Source organism: Austrofundulus limnaeus, unplaced genomic scaffold, assembly GCF_001266775.1.
Source record: "Austrofundulus limnaeus strain Quisiro unplaced genomic scaffold, Austrofundulus_limnaeus-1.0 Scaffold105, whole genome shotgun sequence".
NCBI lineage: Eukaryota > Metazoa > Chordata > Actinopteri > Cyprinodontiformes > Rivulidae > Austrofundulus > Austrofundulus limnaeus.
In genome coordinates, this window is record NW_013952507.1 from 36,378 (window position 1) to 49,796 (window position 13,419).

The following is a 13,419-nucleotide window of genomic DNA, read 5'->3' on the forward strand; positions in this document are numbered from 1 at the left end:
CCCCCAAGATACCTCTCACGGACCCCTGGGGGCCCAGAGACCCCAGTTTGAGAACCTCTGCACTAGGGGGCCCACAGAAAGCTGGAGGGAAGATAAGAAAAAAGAATTATTATAAATGTTTTAAATTACTGCCATAAAATTGAATCTGTTTTAGAATCTTTATTTTAAAATATAATTTAAAATAATATACTGAATGTATTAATGAATATAATAACTAATATGACTGATATGAGAGCTTAAGAAAGGTTTGATTTATTTTGTTCTGTAATCTTACACTTTGTTGAAATGTTGGTTTTTCAGTGAGAATATAATGCAGAGTTTGAATCATGTTGGTTAATAAAAAGCTTATGCTAAACTAGTTCAACAAAATATTTGAACAATACAGTAATATTGAATGGTGGACAGTATACTGTATTTATATGTGTTAGTTAATAAGCAAGCGGCAGACTTTTGTACAAACTGTAAATGAGACACGGAAGACGGATTAATTCCAAYACAWAAAGCATKACAATAATCAAGCCCAGACCTCACAAAGGCATGGATGGCCTAGATCACTACAGCTAATGAGTGCCTTTACTTTAGAAAGCAGGAGCTTGTTTTCACAACAGAATCTGTTTATCTAACTCTGTGTTGCAGTCTCCTAGATTTTTTTACCACCTGGTTGAACTGGGGGAGCAAAGGACCTARACTGGGAGAGATGTTACATGATTTACTGGAAGCATCAAACAAAATCCATTCGGTTTTGTCATTATTTAAGTGGAGAAAATTTAGAACAGCCAGTGCTTAATGTCGTTTGAGTAGCTGACAGCTGAGTTTACACTGAGTGAGGAACTAGGAGTGGCCGGCAGATAGATTCGCAGGTCATCTGCATATAAATGAAAAGACAAATTGTGGCGTGCAATAATAGACCATAAGGGCAGCATGTGAACTGAGACAGGCCCCAGAATGGATCCCTGCGGTACGCCACAGGTCAGAAGGATCTAAGAGGAAAGATCACCTRTCGTGACAGAGAACCACCTTGACTTATATTGCAGCATTGTTCGTGGGTTTGCAAGGGGATTCCTTGGCCAGAAGCTAATGCTGTTTGAGAGGCCATGGAAAGGTWTGTGAACCCCCGAGTTAGAAGACACTTATAAAACAACTTATGCATAAAAAAATCTAATATCACACCTAGAGATGTTCGGGCTGGGACGGCATCCTTGTTGATCCAGAAGGAGACCCAGGACAGGACTACGATCATGCTGCAGGGGATGTAGGTCTGGATGGTGAAGTAGCCCATCCTCCGACTCAGGTCRAAAAATATCGTCAGGATGACATACTCCCCTGAAAGTTAAATGCTTTCAGATCAAATGAAGTGAAAACATTTCTAAATCACTGAATRAACAAGAAACTGTGCTCTCGCTAACCAGACTGAGTGTGCGCCACGTCAGACGTGTTCCTCATTCCCACAAAAGCAAACTGGTAGAGTCTCCAGTAGCGCTGGTCGGCCACCTCCACCGCCCGTCTCTGCCATCGATACATGATCTCATTCCTYGGGTACCCATCTGCAGAACAGCCCAACGTGCACAGGAGACATCTGAGATCAGCGCCTAAATGCCAAAAGTCTGTCGTTCGATGTAACTTTCACATAAACTGTGTAAAACTATKGAAGCAGCCACAAAGCCTCTGAGTAAAACCAAAGGAGTCAGAGATTTGTGAGGTACTAACTTGACAAACATTTTCTGTCTCGGTCATAAAGTGGTTAAGRTTTGTAGACATGGCTTTAAAGACCTGAAAGCTTTAAAAGTAAATGCTACCACAGCGGCTGCCTTCATTTATTTTACACAGTTTAGGACTGATTGTGGATCATGGAGAACACACTGCACCACAGCAAGGCAAAGGGGAGCATTCAAGATGTCACGGAGCTGCTCAGTCTTAGGAAAATCTCCTCAAATGAGCTAAACGTTTCTGCAATGTGACGCGAATGAACATGTATAAAACGTGTTTCCTAATTTAACTAAATTTCAGACACTGGGTTTGCAGAGCTCTGGTTTCATTTCAAGCAACTTCATATTTGCAAACTCAGTAAATTCTGACAATACCTCCTAAGGCTAAATGAAAATTAGGATGTTGTGCTCATTTGATGACATTTACCGTGACTGCATTCCTGACATTTCTCCTCGGCTTCATGAAATGTTTTTTGTTTTTTTGTATTTTCCGCTGGCAGGTGGAAGATTAGGATCATGATCAGACATGAGAAGTAAAAAGCACAATGCGGGAGGCAAATGAAGGATGACACAGACAACATGAATCAGACTGAAAGAGTGCACAATTCATCAAGTCTGTCAGAGAGAAAATGGTACATGTGACCTCCTCTTTCTGCTGCTGGAGCAGATGATAGACTGATACAGCTTCAAGCAGATGGGCCGTTTTGACAACACAGGCTGAACAAAATGTGCCAGAACTTCTTTCTGAACAAGCCAYGGAAGCAGAAGTCAAGATGGCAGGTTCTAAAATGAGAGGAGGGGGTACGGTTACTTTGGACCACCTACAGCTTGAGAACTCCAGTGGACACGAGTGCTCATCCATTGGAAAGTTATGCAGCTTAAGGTAACACTCCGCATTAATAGTCAACCTGACAAAAACAGAATTGTGACAGAAAGATTAGGGCTCTGAGTTCTTGTTATCGAAGTGGTTTCTCAGATAATCAGGAGGCGCAGACTGGTGCTGCACAAAAACACAAATATCTGCAGGTTAAACTGAAAAACAAACAAATAGACTTTCAGAATATCCTACCTCAGGGTGTACATGACTCTTCCATTGCTCCACAGCCTCAGGAGCCGGTTGGGAGTCGTGATCCAGTGGGCGTCGGATTTCCGAGAATTCCTGAAGAAGGTGTCAGGAATCCAGATTTTTCCCACCATGTTGCTGTTGAGCATGAGCAGCTTCATGGTGCTGTTGAACTTCAGGCGGCTGTCGTACCACGTCTGGGCGAAGAAGATGTCGATGGTGTACTCCTGCAAGAATTTGATCGGATTGTTGGAATATATTGCATTCCATCTAACATGTACTCACTCCCGACTCGTGACCAAATTGGACGCTTGGTCAGGTACCGTCTGCGTCCAGTTTTGCCATGTCGGGTAACCCCCCTCGTGTCAATTATTCACACCTGCGGCTTTTCTGGGTTGCGCCATATAGGGGTCTTTGGGTTGCGGGGTCTGTGGTTAATATGAGGGATCAGGATTAATGGTTAATTTTAGAAAGTGAGGTCAGGGATAGGATGTATAGGGCTAATAGAAGTTCAATTTAGGGTCTGGGACAGTTAGTTGTTGTGCATTTCCTTTTCAAATATATGACAGCGTGCTCCTCCTCYTCCTCCATCTCATCTCATTAATAACTGATGTGAGGGGGGTACCCGACGCATCAAAGACTGGATGCAGATGGTACCTGACCAAGCGTCAATATGTGATGAATTGGTTGTTCCGTTGTATTGTTTTTGTGCATTTTACGATATCTGCATTTTACAGCTCGACTCTTTGCGTGGAGGTTGAAAAATGAGGTGAAATCCTGTTGTCTCGACTTATTGCATGGAGGTTGAAAAATGAGGTGAAATCCCGTTGTCTTTTTTAAAAACGGCAAAAGTAAAAACTGGAGGAAGAAGCCTCACCATGTTGATAGGGTCCACTGGTCCGATGCTGTTGACGTAAACAGCTGTTTCAATCACAGTTGGCCGCACTGAAACATGACAGAAACCTGTTAATCGCTTTTCCACTCAGTCAGGTGTGCTGGAGCAGAGAAACCTCTAAATTTTCTAAAACAGGGCTGTTCAACAAAATTACTCTAGAGGCCAGAGTTACTGCAGGTCAACAGCTGAGGGGCCGAACATCCAGCAATTAAAGTCATTATGTAAATAAACCAAGCATTACAAAGATCTGTTACCTTTGAAATTGTTTATTTTGCTGCATTTAATCATGGATATAACATATAGAATCCTATGTAATAAATGTCGTAATCCATCCATCCATCTATCCATCCATCCATTTTCTTCCGCCTATCCGAAGTCGGGTCGMGGGGGCAGTAGCTTCAGAAGGGAGGCCCAGACCTCCCTCTCCCCAGCCACTTCTTCCAGCTCCTCCGGGGGAACTCCAAGGCATTCCCAGGCCAGCTGAGAGACATAGTCCCTCCAGCGTGTCCTGGGTCTTCCTCGGGGCCTCCTCCTGGTGGGACGTGCCCGGAACACCTTACCAGGGAGGCGTCCAGGAGGCATCCTTACCAGATGCCCGAGCCACCTCAACTGGCTCCTTTCGACGTGGAGGAGCAACGGCTCTACTCTGAGTCCCTCCTGGATGACCGAGCTTCTCACMMTATCTCTAAGGGAGAGCCCAGCCACCCTGCAGAGGAAGCCCATTTCGGCCGCTTGTATCCGRGACCTCGTTCTTTCGGTCATGACCCAAAGCTCATGACCATAGAKGAGGGTAGGGACATAGATCGACCGGTAAATCGAGAGCTTCGCTTTYTGACTCAGCTCTCTCTTCACCACGATGGACCGGTACAGCGCCCGCTTTACAGCAGACGCTGCACCAATCTGCCTGTCGATCTCCTGCTCCCTTCTTCCCCCATTCCTGAACAAGATCCCCAGATACTTAAACTCCTCCACTTGAGGCAGGGTGACTCCCCTGACCTGGAGAAGGCACTCTACCCTTTTCCGGCTCAAGACCATGGCCTCGGATTTGGAGGCACTGAGCCTCATCCTGGCCGCTTCGCACTTGGCCGTGAACCGCTCCAGCGAGAGCTGCAGATCTCGTTCCGATGAAGCCAACAGGACCACATCATCYGCAAAAAGCAGAGATGCGATCCTAAGGCCACCAAAACTGATCCCCTCAACACCTCGGCTGCGCCTAGAAATTCTGTCCATGAAAGTAATGAACAGAATCGGTGACAAAGGGCAGCCTYGGCGGAGTCCAACYCTCACCGGAAACGRGCCCGACTTACTGCCGGCAATGCGRACCAGACTCTGACACCGGTCGTACAAGGACCTGACAGCCCTTATCAAAGGGCCCGGTTTATTTTCACTTTCATAGTTTTATCTTCAACTGCTAGTTTTATCTGTCTTGAGTGTGCTTAGAAATGTTTTTACCAGCTTGTAGCCAAGATTCTGACGTTTCTGTAGATACCAAAATATCTCCATGTTTAACTAAAATAACTTGTAGTAATTAAAGCAGAAAATCGGGGAGTTGGGCTTAAGAGGTGAATGAACCAAATGGCGGGCCACATCTTGGTCACTTTCTGGCCAGATGTGGCCTGCGGGGCCGCCAGTTGAATGGCCCTGTTCTACAACATRCAGTATAGTGGCCCTCATGGACCAGGACTGAACAGTCCTAGTTAGCTTTGCTGACTCCAGTCAGGTCATAACTTAGAATCTGTTTTTTTTTAAAGGAACATGTTCTTCCATCTTCCAGGGATCACTTACCTCCGATGTCAGGCCGCAGTTTGTTGTCGTAGCCCTGCAGCAGTTTGTTCAAGATCAAAGTCACGTCGCTCTCGTAGACCTTCGGGGATAAGACCCAGGTTTTATTAATGGGGACATCCTCGTAGTCCTCGTCCTCCTGTTTACTGGGCCCAATGGCTGAACTGTGGAGGGGAGAACACCGAGTGGTTTTCATTTTAAAAAGGTCTGTAAATACAACAGATAATATCTCATCCACCTTTCTTATAACAGCATTTCATTTGTTTTAAGGAGAAGATTAAAAGCTTAAATATTCTGAGATAACATCAAACCTGAGCTGAAGGTCTGAAGTTAAATATGGGAGGAAAATGAATCAGGCAGCTCGATCTCCAACCTTCGAACCTCCAGAGAGAAGCAGGGGGTGTTCTCAGGCCAGATGGCACATTTAATCACACAACCAATTCCTCTAATTATACATGCCTGGAAAACCCTGACAAGAACTCATCCTGGAGGTATTTAAACGGAGCAAAAATTCATTTTAGAAGCAGAAAAACTGTAGCCTACACGTCAGACACGTTAAATGCTTTAATTTCAATTTCACAGCCACTAATAGAGGCTGTTGGACACATTTTTGGAAGTGTTASGTTTCATTTAAATTATTTAATTTGCACAAAGCCTGTGAATGGGTCTATACCTGGACACCTATACAAGACAAATGGTTTTTGTCTTGAACACAAACAGAACATTTAAATCTAACCTGATGCAGAATATTTGAGTCAGTTTTTATTAGAAACTGTTGAAAAACATGGAGACCAGTCATTACCAACAATGGTGAAGATCTGAACCTACACCTGAACTTTGCTCACAGTGTTTGTCTGTGTTTAACAGACACAAACCTATGGAGCGGTATGAGGGCCAAAATTAAGAATATTGTGCAACCAGCTGCTGCATCCTTGTAGCAGGAGAGCTGCCTATTCCCAAACCAGCTATTGATCTGATTAATGATAGGCCGGCATCGCTAAAGGCCGGCACTGCTAAATGAGAAAGAGACTATTCATTTGGGTTAGCATAGGAGGGGCTAGCAACTAGCATGGATAAGATGGCGTTAGCATCGGAGAGGCTAATGACTAGCACACCTTGGCTGCTCAACTACTTTATTAGACACAAACATTTTGAATAAAGAAAATTTTCTCAACAAAAATGGTTGACATATAAAACCTGTAAGCGACATGCACTGACAGGTGTTCCTTAGACAGATTTTACTGTTCAACATGATGTCAAGCATGAATATTAAACATAAACATATTACTGTGAAGCAGACAGCTGCATTATTGGTCGACGGCAGAATTATCAAGTTGGGGCTTTTTACAGTTTTTGACAGGGTATCAAATTAGGCTACTCTATATTGAATTATAATTTGTAATGTCAGATATTTCTCATAATTCAATATTTCATAATTTTGCCTTTGATATATATGGTCACTAGCCTCTCTAATGCTAATGCCAGCTTATCCAGTCGTTAGTGCTAGCTTCAACAATGCTAACGCCAGCTTATCCATACTAGTGGTTAGTGCCAGCCTCTCTAGTGCCAATGCAAATGAATAGTCTCCTTCTCATTTGACAGCGCCGGCCTCTCAGTTGCCAAAGCCGGCCAATCAATAATCAGATCAATAGCTGGTTTAGGAATAGATTAGCCTCCTGCTACAAGGATGTAGCAAACACTATCTTAATTTTGGCCCTCGCAATCACCATACAAACCCATCAACATAAATGAAAACAGTTGAAGGATCGTCTGTTTCTTGGTGAACAGAGGAGTCAGTGAATGTTTTCTTGCTCTTAAAGATGAGCAGCTGCAGAAAATAAAGAGACTTTTCTTTTAAACCTTCATATAAAATGTAATAACCTCTGATTACTGAAAAGAGATGAATATGACTGAACGGTGAAATTTTTCTTTAGTTTTAGACCGTAATCTTTTCTCCTGATTCCACTCGGTTCACCGTGTGAACAATAAAGTTAMGTTTTTTCAAAAAAAAGGAGTACTGAGAGTAATATCTGCACTGTTGGGATGTCATGGATGAAGTCAAGTCTATTGAATTAGAAGTCATCCAGGAAAGAGGAGCTTAAGTCCTGGGCTGAATGCCAAGTCCTCGGGGTTTTCTCCGGGATCAGGTCCGTGTTTATTAGCAGGGAACAGCGGCAGCAGCATCGTTTGGCACGAGCTGAGAGTTCAGCCACGTGGAACCGCCTGTAATAGAACCAGCAGGACTCATCAGGGAGCAGACTCATAAAAGTGCTTATAGCTCTGTTTAAGTTACTACCTGTGAGTGCTTCAGCTGCTTGCACCAAATTCTCACAGAAATTTCATCTCCAACCAGAATGGAATTAGCTGCTCCAGAAGAAAAGATTTGATTTGTTTCCTTGTTTAATAAAAACAGCTTTACTGTAGCAGAAATCGCTGAGCTTTTATTTTCTTTGCTGAAATAAGCACTGATCTGATATGTGCTTTATAAGCTAAACGTTGTCCTCTGGCTGTTCTGTWTTATGGAAAAGCAGAAAGTGCTGCATCCGGTCGTCGCAGGTTTTCTGCCAGAAATAAAAACCCTGAAGGGTTTTCTTTTTTTGCAGATGTGAACTGAGAGGACATAATAAATGGACTCAGTTCTATTTCGAGGACACAGAAGACCTGAGGTTTTATCACACAAGGTGGTCTTCGTGTTGGTTTTTTCGTGTAAGTTTTAAAYAGCGACAGAAATCGTGACAAGATTCACATAGATCAGCAGCAGGAGAGTTAAAGTCAAAACTCAAACACAAGGYTCAGATTTATTCAAGTTATTTGAAAATGTGTCATTTCTGCAAAATGTTGTAGTTTGAAGTTAAACATTGCTGACTGACAGCCTGTRTGTGATCCAGGCTGTAGGCAGGATTTTTTTACAGATGGAAAAAGTCTCACATCCTGAATAAGCAGACTGGTTCCAAAGATACAAGATGGCAGAAAGAGCAGATATTTTGTTTTCAGCTCTGGACAACAGAGAACCCAAACGTTGTACTTAAGAGTAAAAAAATAGTTGGTAAAAAGGCGACTTTAATATTTTAAAATGGAAATTCATGCACAGATTCTGATGTTTTGAAGGATYAAAATGAAGAAAATTGATACAAATAATTATAAAATAACAAATTCCAGCAGAAGAAACAATTGTGTGTTTTTAACCAAAAAGTGAAGTGGGAAGAGAGGACATTTTCCCAGTCCTCACTTTTTGGCGGCTCTACTGCGCTCTACTACCATAGTTAGGTTTAGAGGTGTGAATTAAGTTTATGTTAGAGTATTCAGAAGCTTTACTCAAGTACAGTGCAGTAAAACTACTYCTAATTTCTTTCCAAAAAGTTATCCAAGTAAATGTAACTAGTTACTACACACCTGTGGTGATAGGAAATGTCAATGGAGTGGGTTCCATTGGAGTCCAATGGAACCCACTCCATGTCTAATGATTAGACAAAATAAAACAAACTAAAGGAGTCTGAGGATAAACAAATTCTCCTAACAGAAACTGAAGCTTCTGGGAATAAAACCTGAACCAAAAAGTCAAGATAAACAAAACTGATGGACAAATGCACCAAACATTTATATACACAAACATTCTAAAATGGCAGTTTTATTACATTTAACCCCTTAGTCACCCCTGAAATTCCTTAAAAGCCTTTTGACATTTTTCTTATTTTTTGTAAGGGTGTCAAACCAAAGGTAAGAACCGGAGGAAGTCGTCTGACACCCAAGTTTTCAAAATAAAAGCCCCTGGTAGCGTCTGGAAAAGTTTAAAAGCAGACACCRCACTGTTTTTGCCCACCGGTGGAACAAAGACTGGTAGAAAGTGTGCAGCACTATGGCTCTATAGTGTCAACAAACAAATGTGTCTTTCCAATATTGAAGTTGTCCATCCCTGAACTAAACTAAACCTGAGTCATAAACCAGGAAACGTCTGAAGTCACAAAGAAGATTAAACTCCTACAGCTGTGAATTTTTTTTCTTTTAATCTGTTTTACTACCTCCCAAACAAACAAAAACAATCCTCGGACTCATTATTTACTCACAGTCTGATTCAATCAGATCAGTTTTAAACCAAAGTTTAATGAGAGACAAGCAGCAGACATTAGTTTTTTTGTCCATCAGAAGAAGTGAGGCGCACCGCGGCCCACAGGACCACCGCCTGCAGCGCTGCTTGGGTTCTGAGACCCGGGAGACTTTTATTGACGAAGCACTGATTCCACATCAGCTCTGTCTGTTATTACAGGTCGTATCTTCTGATCCCGGAGCCTAAATCAACAGAGCGGTCTCTGCCAGCAGCTCAGGCACAGTGACAGCTTCATGAATCTGCTCAAACCACTGCAGCCTGTCATTTTTATCTGACTATTCCTGAGTTTCATCAGAGATTCGTCCTTCAGTCAGCTGCAGCAACATCAGGTTAGCCTGACAGTCCTGTTCTCAGCTGCAGCCACAGTGTTTCTGAGAAACATAACCTTTTTATTGATTGTTTTTTTGTTCACTTGATAACACAAGTCTCTGCTTGGAGACTCAAGATTTGTGACGAAGAAATAAACTGAGTGCAAAGAACCTAGGTGTTATATTTGATCAGGACATGTCTTTTAACCCCCACATTAAAAATGTTACCAGGACCGCCTTCTTCCACCTGCGTAATATCACTAAAATTAGAAACRTTTTKTCCAAAAATGATGCAGAAAAACTGATYCATGCATTTMTCACRTCTAGACTGKATTACTGTAATTCTTTATTACCTGGGCTCCAAAAAMCTCTTTAAGAAGTCTTCAGTTAATCCAAAATGCTGCTGCTAGAGTTTTAATGAGAGTTGGAAGGAGAGATCATATTTCTCCAGTTTTAGCTTCACTCCACTGGCTCCCTGTCAAATTCAGAATAGAATTTAAAATATTACTCCTAACATACAAAGCTGTTAACAACCAAGCTCCATCATATATTAAACATCTTATTGTTCCATACTTTCCTAACAGAGCACTTCACTCTCAGACTGCAGGTTTACTTGTGGTTCCTGGAGTTTCTAAAAGTAGAATGGGAGGCAGAGCTTTCAGTTATCAAGCTCCTCTCTTGTGGAACCAACTTCCATTTTCTGTCCGTGAGGCTGACACTCTGTCTACTTTTAAGATTAGACTGAAGACTTTCCTTTTTGATAAATCCTATAGTTAAACTTAGGTTTCCTGAATTATTCTTCATTTCTGCTGCTATARACTTAAGAGCTCGACACACGGGAGGCGATGTCGCTCGCTCTCCATTCATTTCCTATGGAGCCTGTGCGGTGAGGCGACAATCGCTTGCCCTCCTCCAGCTAAGCGACCGGCGAAAATAGTGCATGTGAAATTTTGCGCTAATACATGTACACGTGCACACGCGAGCATGCGACGCGACATATGAAAGTTGAAAAATGTTCAACTTTTGTCGCTGTCGCTTAGCGTACAACCAATCAGCGAGGGTTTCATTGACTGACCAATGAGAGGAGAGTATGCTACACACTGCAGTTAGCTAACACTTTCACCAAGTGATTACTACAAAGCTTTGTGGGAATTTATTGGCACCAGGGTGAAGTTTATGGTAAGTTTTTCCTCATAAAACTGTATCTTGATGTGTGTTTGTTTTTCAATATCATTAGCATCRCAAGATTTGTTTAGTTTACACGTCCGTAATGCACACCCGCCTTCAGAGTCAAGAACCAATCAAATTTTGTGAAGACAAGCGACCTGAGAGCGCGATTCGCAACGCTGCGATCACTATCGCGTCCCGTGTGTCGGGTTTCACCCTGGCTGCGATGACAGCCGTTAAATCGCTGTAGTTTGTCGCTCCCCGTGTGTCGAGGCCATTAGACTGCTGGAGCACAAACTGAGCACATTTCTTGTTGTCTTTGGTCTCTCTTCTTTACATTTTTGTTATAATTACTTCTGTCAATAACATGTTTTCTTTGTCTCTCTTTCAGAGGAAAATACACCTGGACCAGTTCTTCTGTGTCTCTTTCCTGTCCCCAAACACAGCCGGTCGAGGCAGATGGYYGYCTGTCCTGAGCCTGGTTCTGCTGGAGGTTTCTTCCTGATTAGCAGGGAGTTTTTCCTCTCCGCTGCTGCAGGTGTGCTGCTCAGGATGGGAGACTTTGACAAAACGAAGATTCGGCGCAATCTGCTGGCTTCTTTAGATTTATTGTTTTTTCCTTTACAGTGCCCTGAGACAACAGTTGTTGTGACTTGGCGCTATTTAAATAAACTGAATTGAATTGAAGCCTGACTGTCCATGTTACTGTCCTYGCCCTCAACAAGCTAAAACAATTTCCCAAAACATGGATGGTCTTTGTAGGGTCTTCACAAGGCCTGGGGTCCTCATTACACATCAGTGTGATCACTGGAGAACATGGCAGCAGCAGCAGCAGTGCATTGATGTTGTGAAGCCTCCACCAGCACCCTGATCATTTAAAACTGGACTGATCACACTGGTTTCAGACCATGATTATTATCAGGCCATGGAAACAACGTAGCACTGATGTGAAACCTGCAGCTGCATCCTGAGAACATCTAGTAAACCCGAACCTGGACGGAWACAGAGAAAATGACGAAGGAAAATCTCTTTTGCTGAGCACTGATTGGTGTCATAGTTTCACACAGAAAGTTTTTAAAAAGTAAACTCACAACACACCATAAAACAAATGTCTGAAGCAGAAACCCAGACAATCTAAGCAGCTTTGAGGCGATTTTCAGATGTTTTAACCTTATTTGGTCCTCTTGGTTCCAAACTGCTAAATTTGTTTGTTTAAAGCTGCTGTTTCTCTGAAATAAAGTTTTCTCTTTATGCACCACTACAGGGTATTTCCACGTATGTTGCACCAACCCGGTTTCTGTTCACATTTTACCACAAATCCCATGTTTTATATGAACATTAGCTGAAGCTCCTGACATGAATCTTGATTCCTTGCGTTTTTAGAACTCCTTTGTTTTCCAAGTTGCAGTCTGAGTTTGACTGAATGTAACTCATGCACCGTCTGCAAATAAGAAGCATGTTTTTCATACGAACAGGGCAGAATTCACATCAGTTCACACCCAGAGGTGATTAAAACCAGCCCTTTAAATCCTCTACAACACATTTTTAAAGCCCAGGTTTGTTGGAAGCATCAGATAAGCTCTGATTTTCCCCTCCGCAGTCCAACACCCTGACAAAACCTGCCTTGTTCACAACATGACGGAGGAATCAGAGCCGCGCACTCACCAGAGACCGAGCAGCGCGAGCAGCAGCCAGGGATTCATGGCTTCTCCCCGCAGTGCCGCTGAGAAAAACAGCAGCTTCATCCCGCAGCTGGAGGAGGAGATGCTGCTTCTGAGGGGAACGCTGAAATCTTGATTTCTTTCTTTTTTTTCTGTCGTTGGATCACGACTAAATGCAGGGGCTGATGGTTAGGAGGAGAGAGTGTGAGATGAGAGGGTTGGATCCATGGTGTGTGTGTGAGGAGGGGGAGGATGCTGATGCTGCTGCTGCTGCCAGGGGGGCTGACTCTGCTTTAGTCCATCTGCAGTGCCGTTAACAGGCTGCTGTGACAGATGCTGCTCTCTAACAGGCAGTGGTAAAAATATCCGTCCTTACAGCGACTGAGGCTTTTATAAACCACGTTTATAAATCACAAMAAACGAGGTTCTGTTCGACACCCTGTGTCGTTTGGTCCAATTTACAGGAAGCTTCTCTGGAGGTGTCCAAGAGGATCGAACACAGTCTAAGAAACTGATTCAGCSCCTTGCTCAAGGGCACCTTGCGCTGTGAAATCGTACTTTTATTCTATTTTATGATTTCTCAATCATCAGAGCCGAAGGGGCCGAATCAGAAAAACATGAACCGGAACATTTGTGAGAAATACTAAGTGCTTGAAATTTGTTTGTGATTAATGACAGAGACAGACTTTTATTTTGAAAAGTGTGCTCAAATTTTACTTTAAAACTCCAGGG

At 42.9% G+C, this 13,419-nt stretch overlaps 1 protein-coding gene across 2 annotated transcripts in view; it reads right to left on the reverse strand.

Annotated features, from left to right (window-relative positions):
- gabrg1 (gamma-aminobutyric acid type A receptor subunit gamma1) overlaps positions 1-12,951 on the reverse strand; it is a 16,817-nt gene extending 3,866 nt beyond the window's left edge. For both annotated transcript variants that reach the window (XM_014013693.1, XM_014013692.1), the window contains exons 1-7: positions 12,692-12,951; positions 5,450-5,610; positions 3,647-3,714; positions 2,776-2,996; positions 2,532-2,614; positions 1,407-1,544; positions 1,171-1,323 (exon numbers count right to left, since the gene is read on the reverse strand). In XM_014013693.1, coding sequence (XP_013869147.1) covers positions 1,171-1,323; positions 1,407-1,544; positions 2,532-2,614; positions 2,776-2,996; positions 3,647-3,714; positions 5,450-5,610; positions 12,692-12,771 — 904 coding nt within the window. In that variant the 5' untranslated portion in view covers positions 12,772-12,951. The remainder of the gene's footprint in view (positions 1-1,170; positions 1,324-1,406; positions 1,545-2,531; positions 2,615-2,775; positions 2,997-3,646; positions 3,715-5,449; positions 5,611-12,691) is intronic.
- Positions 12,952-13,419: the final 468 nt, after the last annotated feature.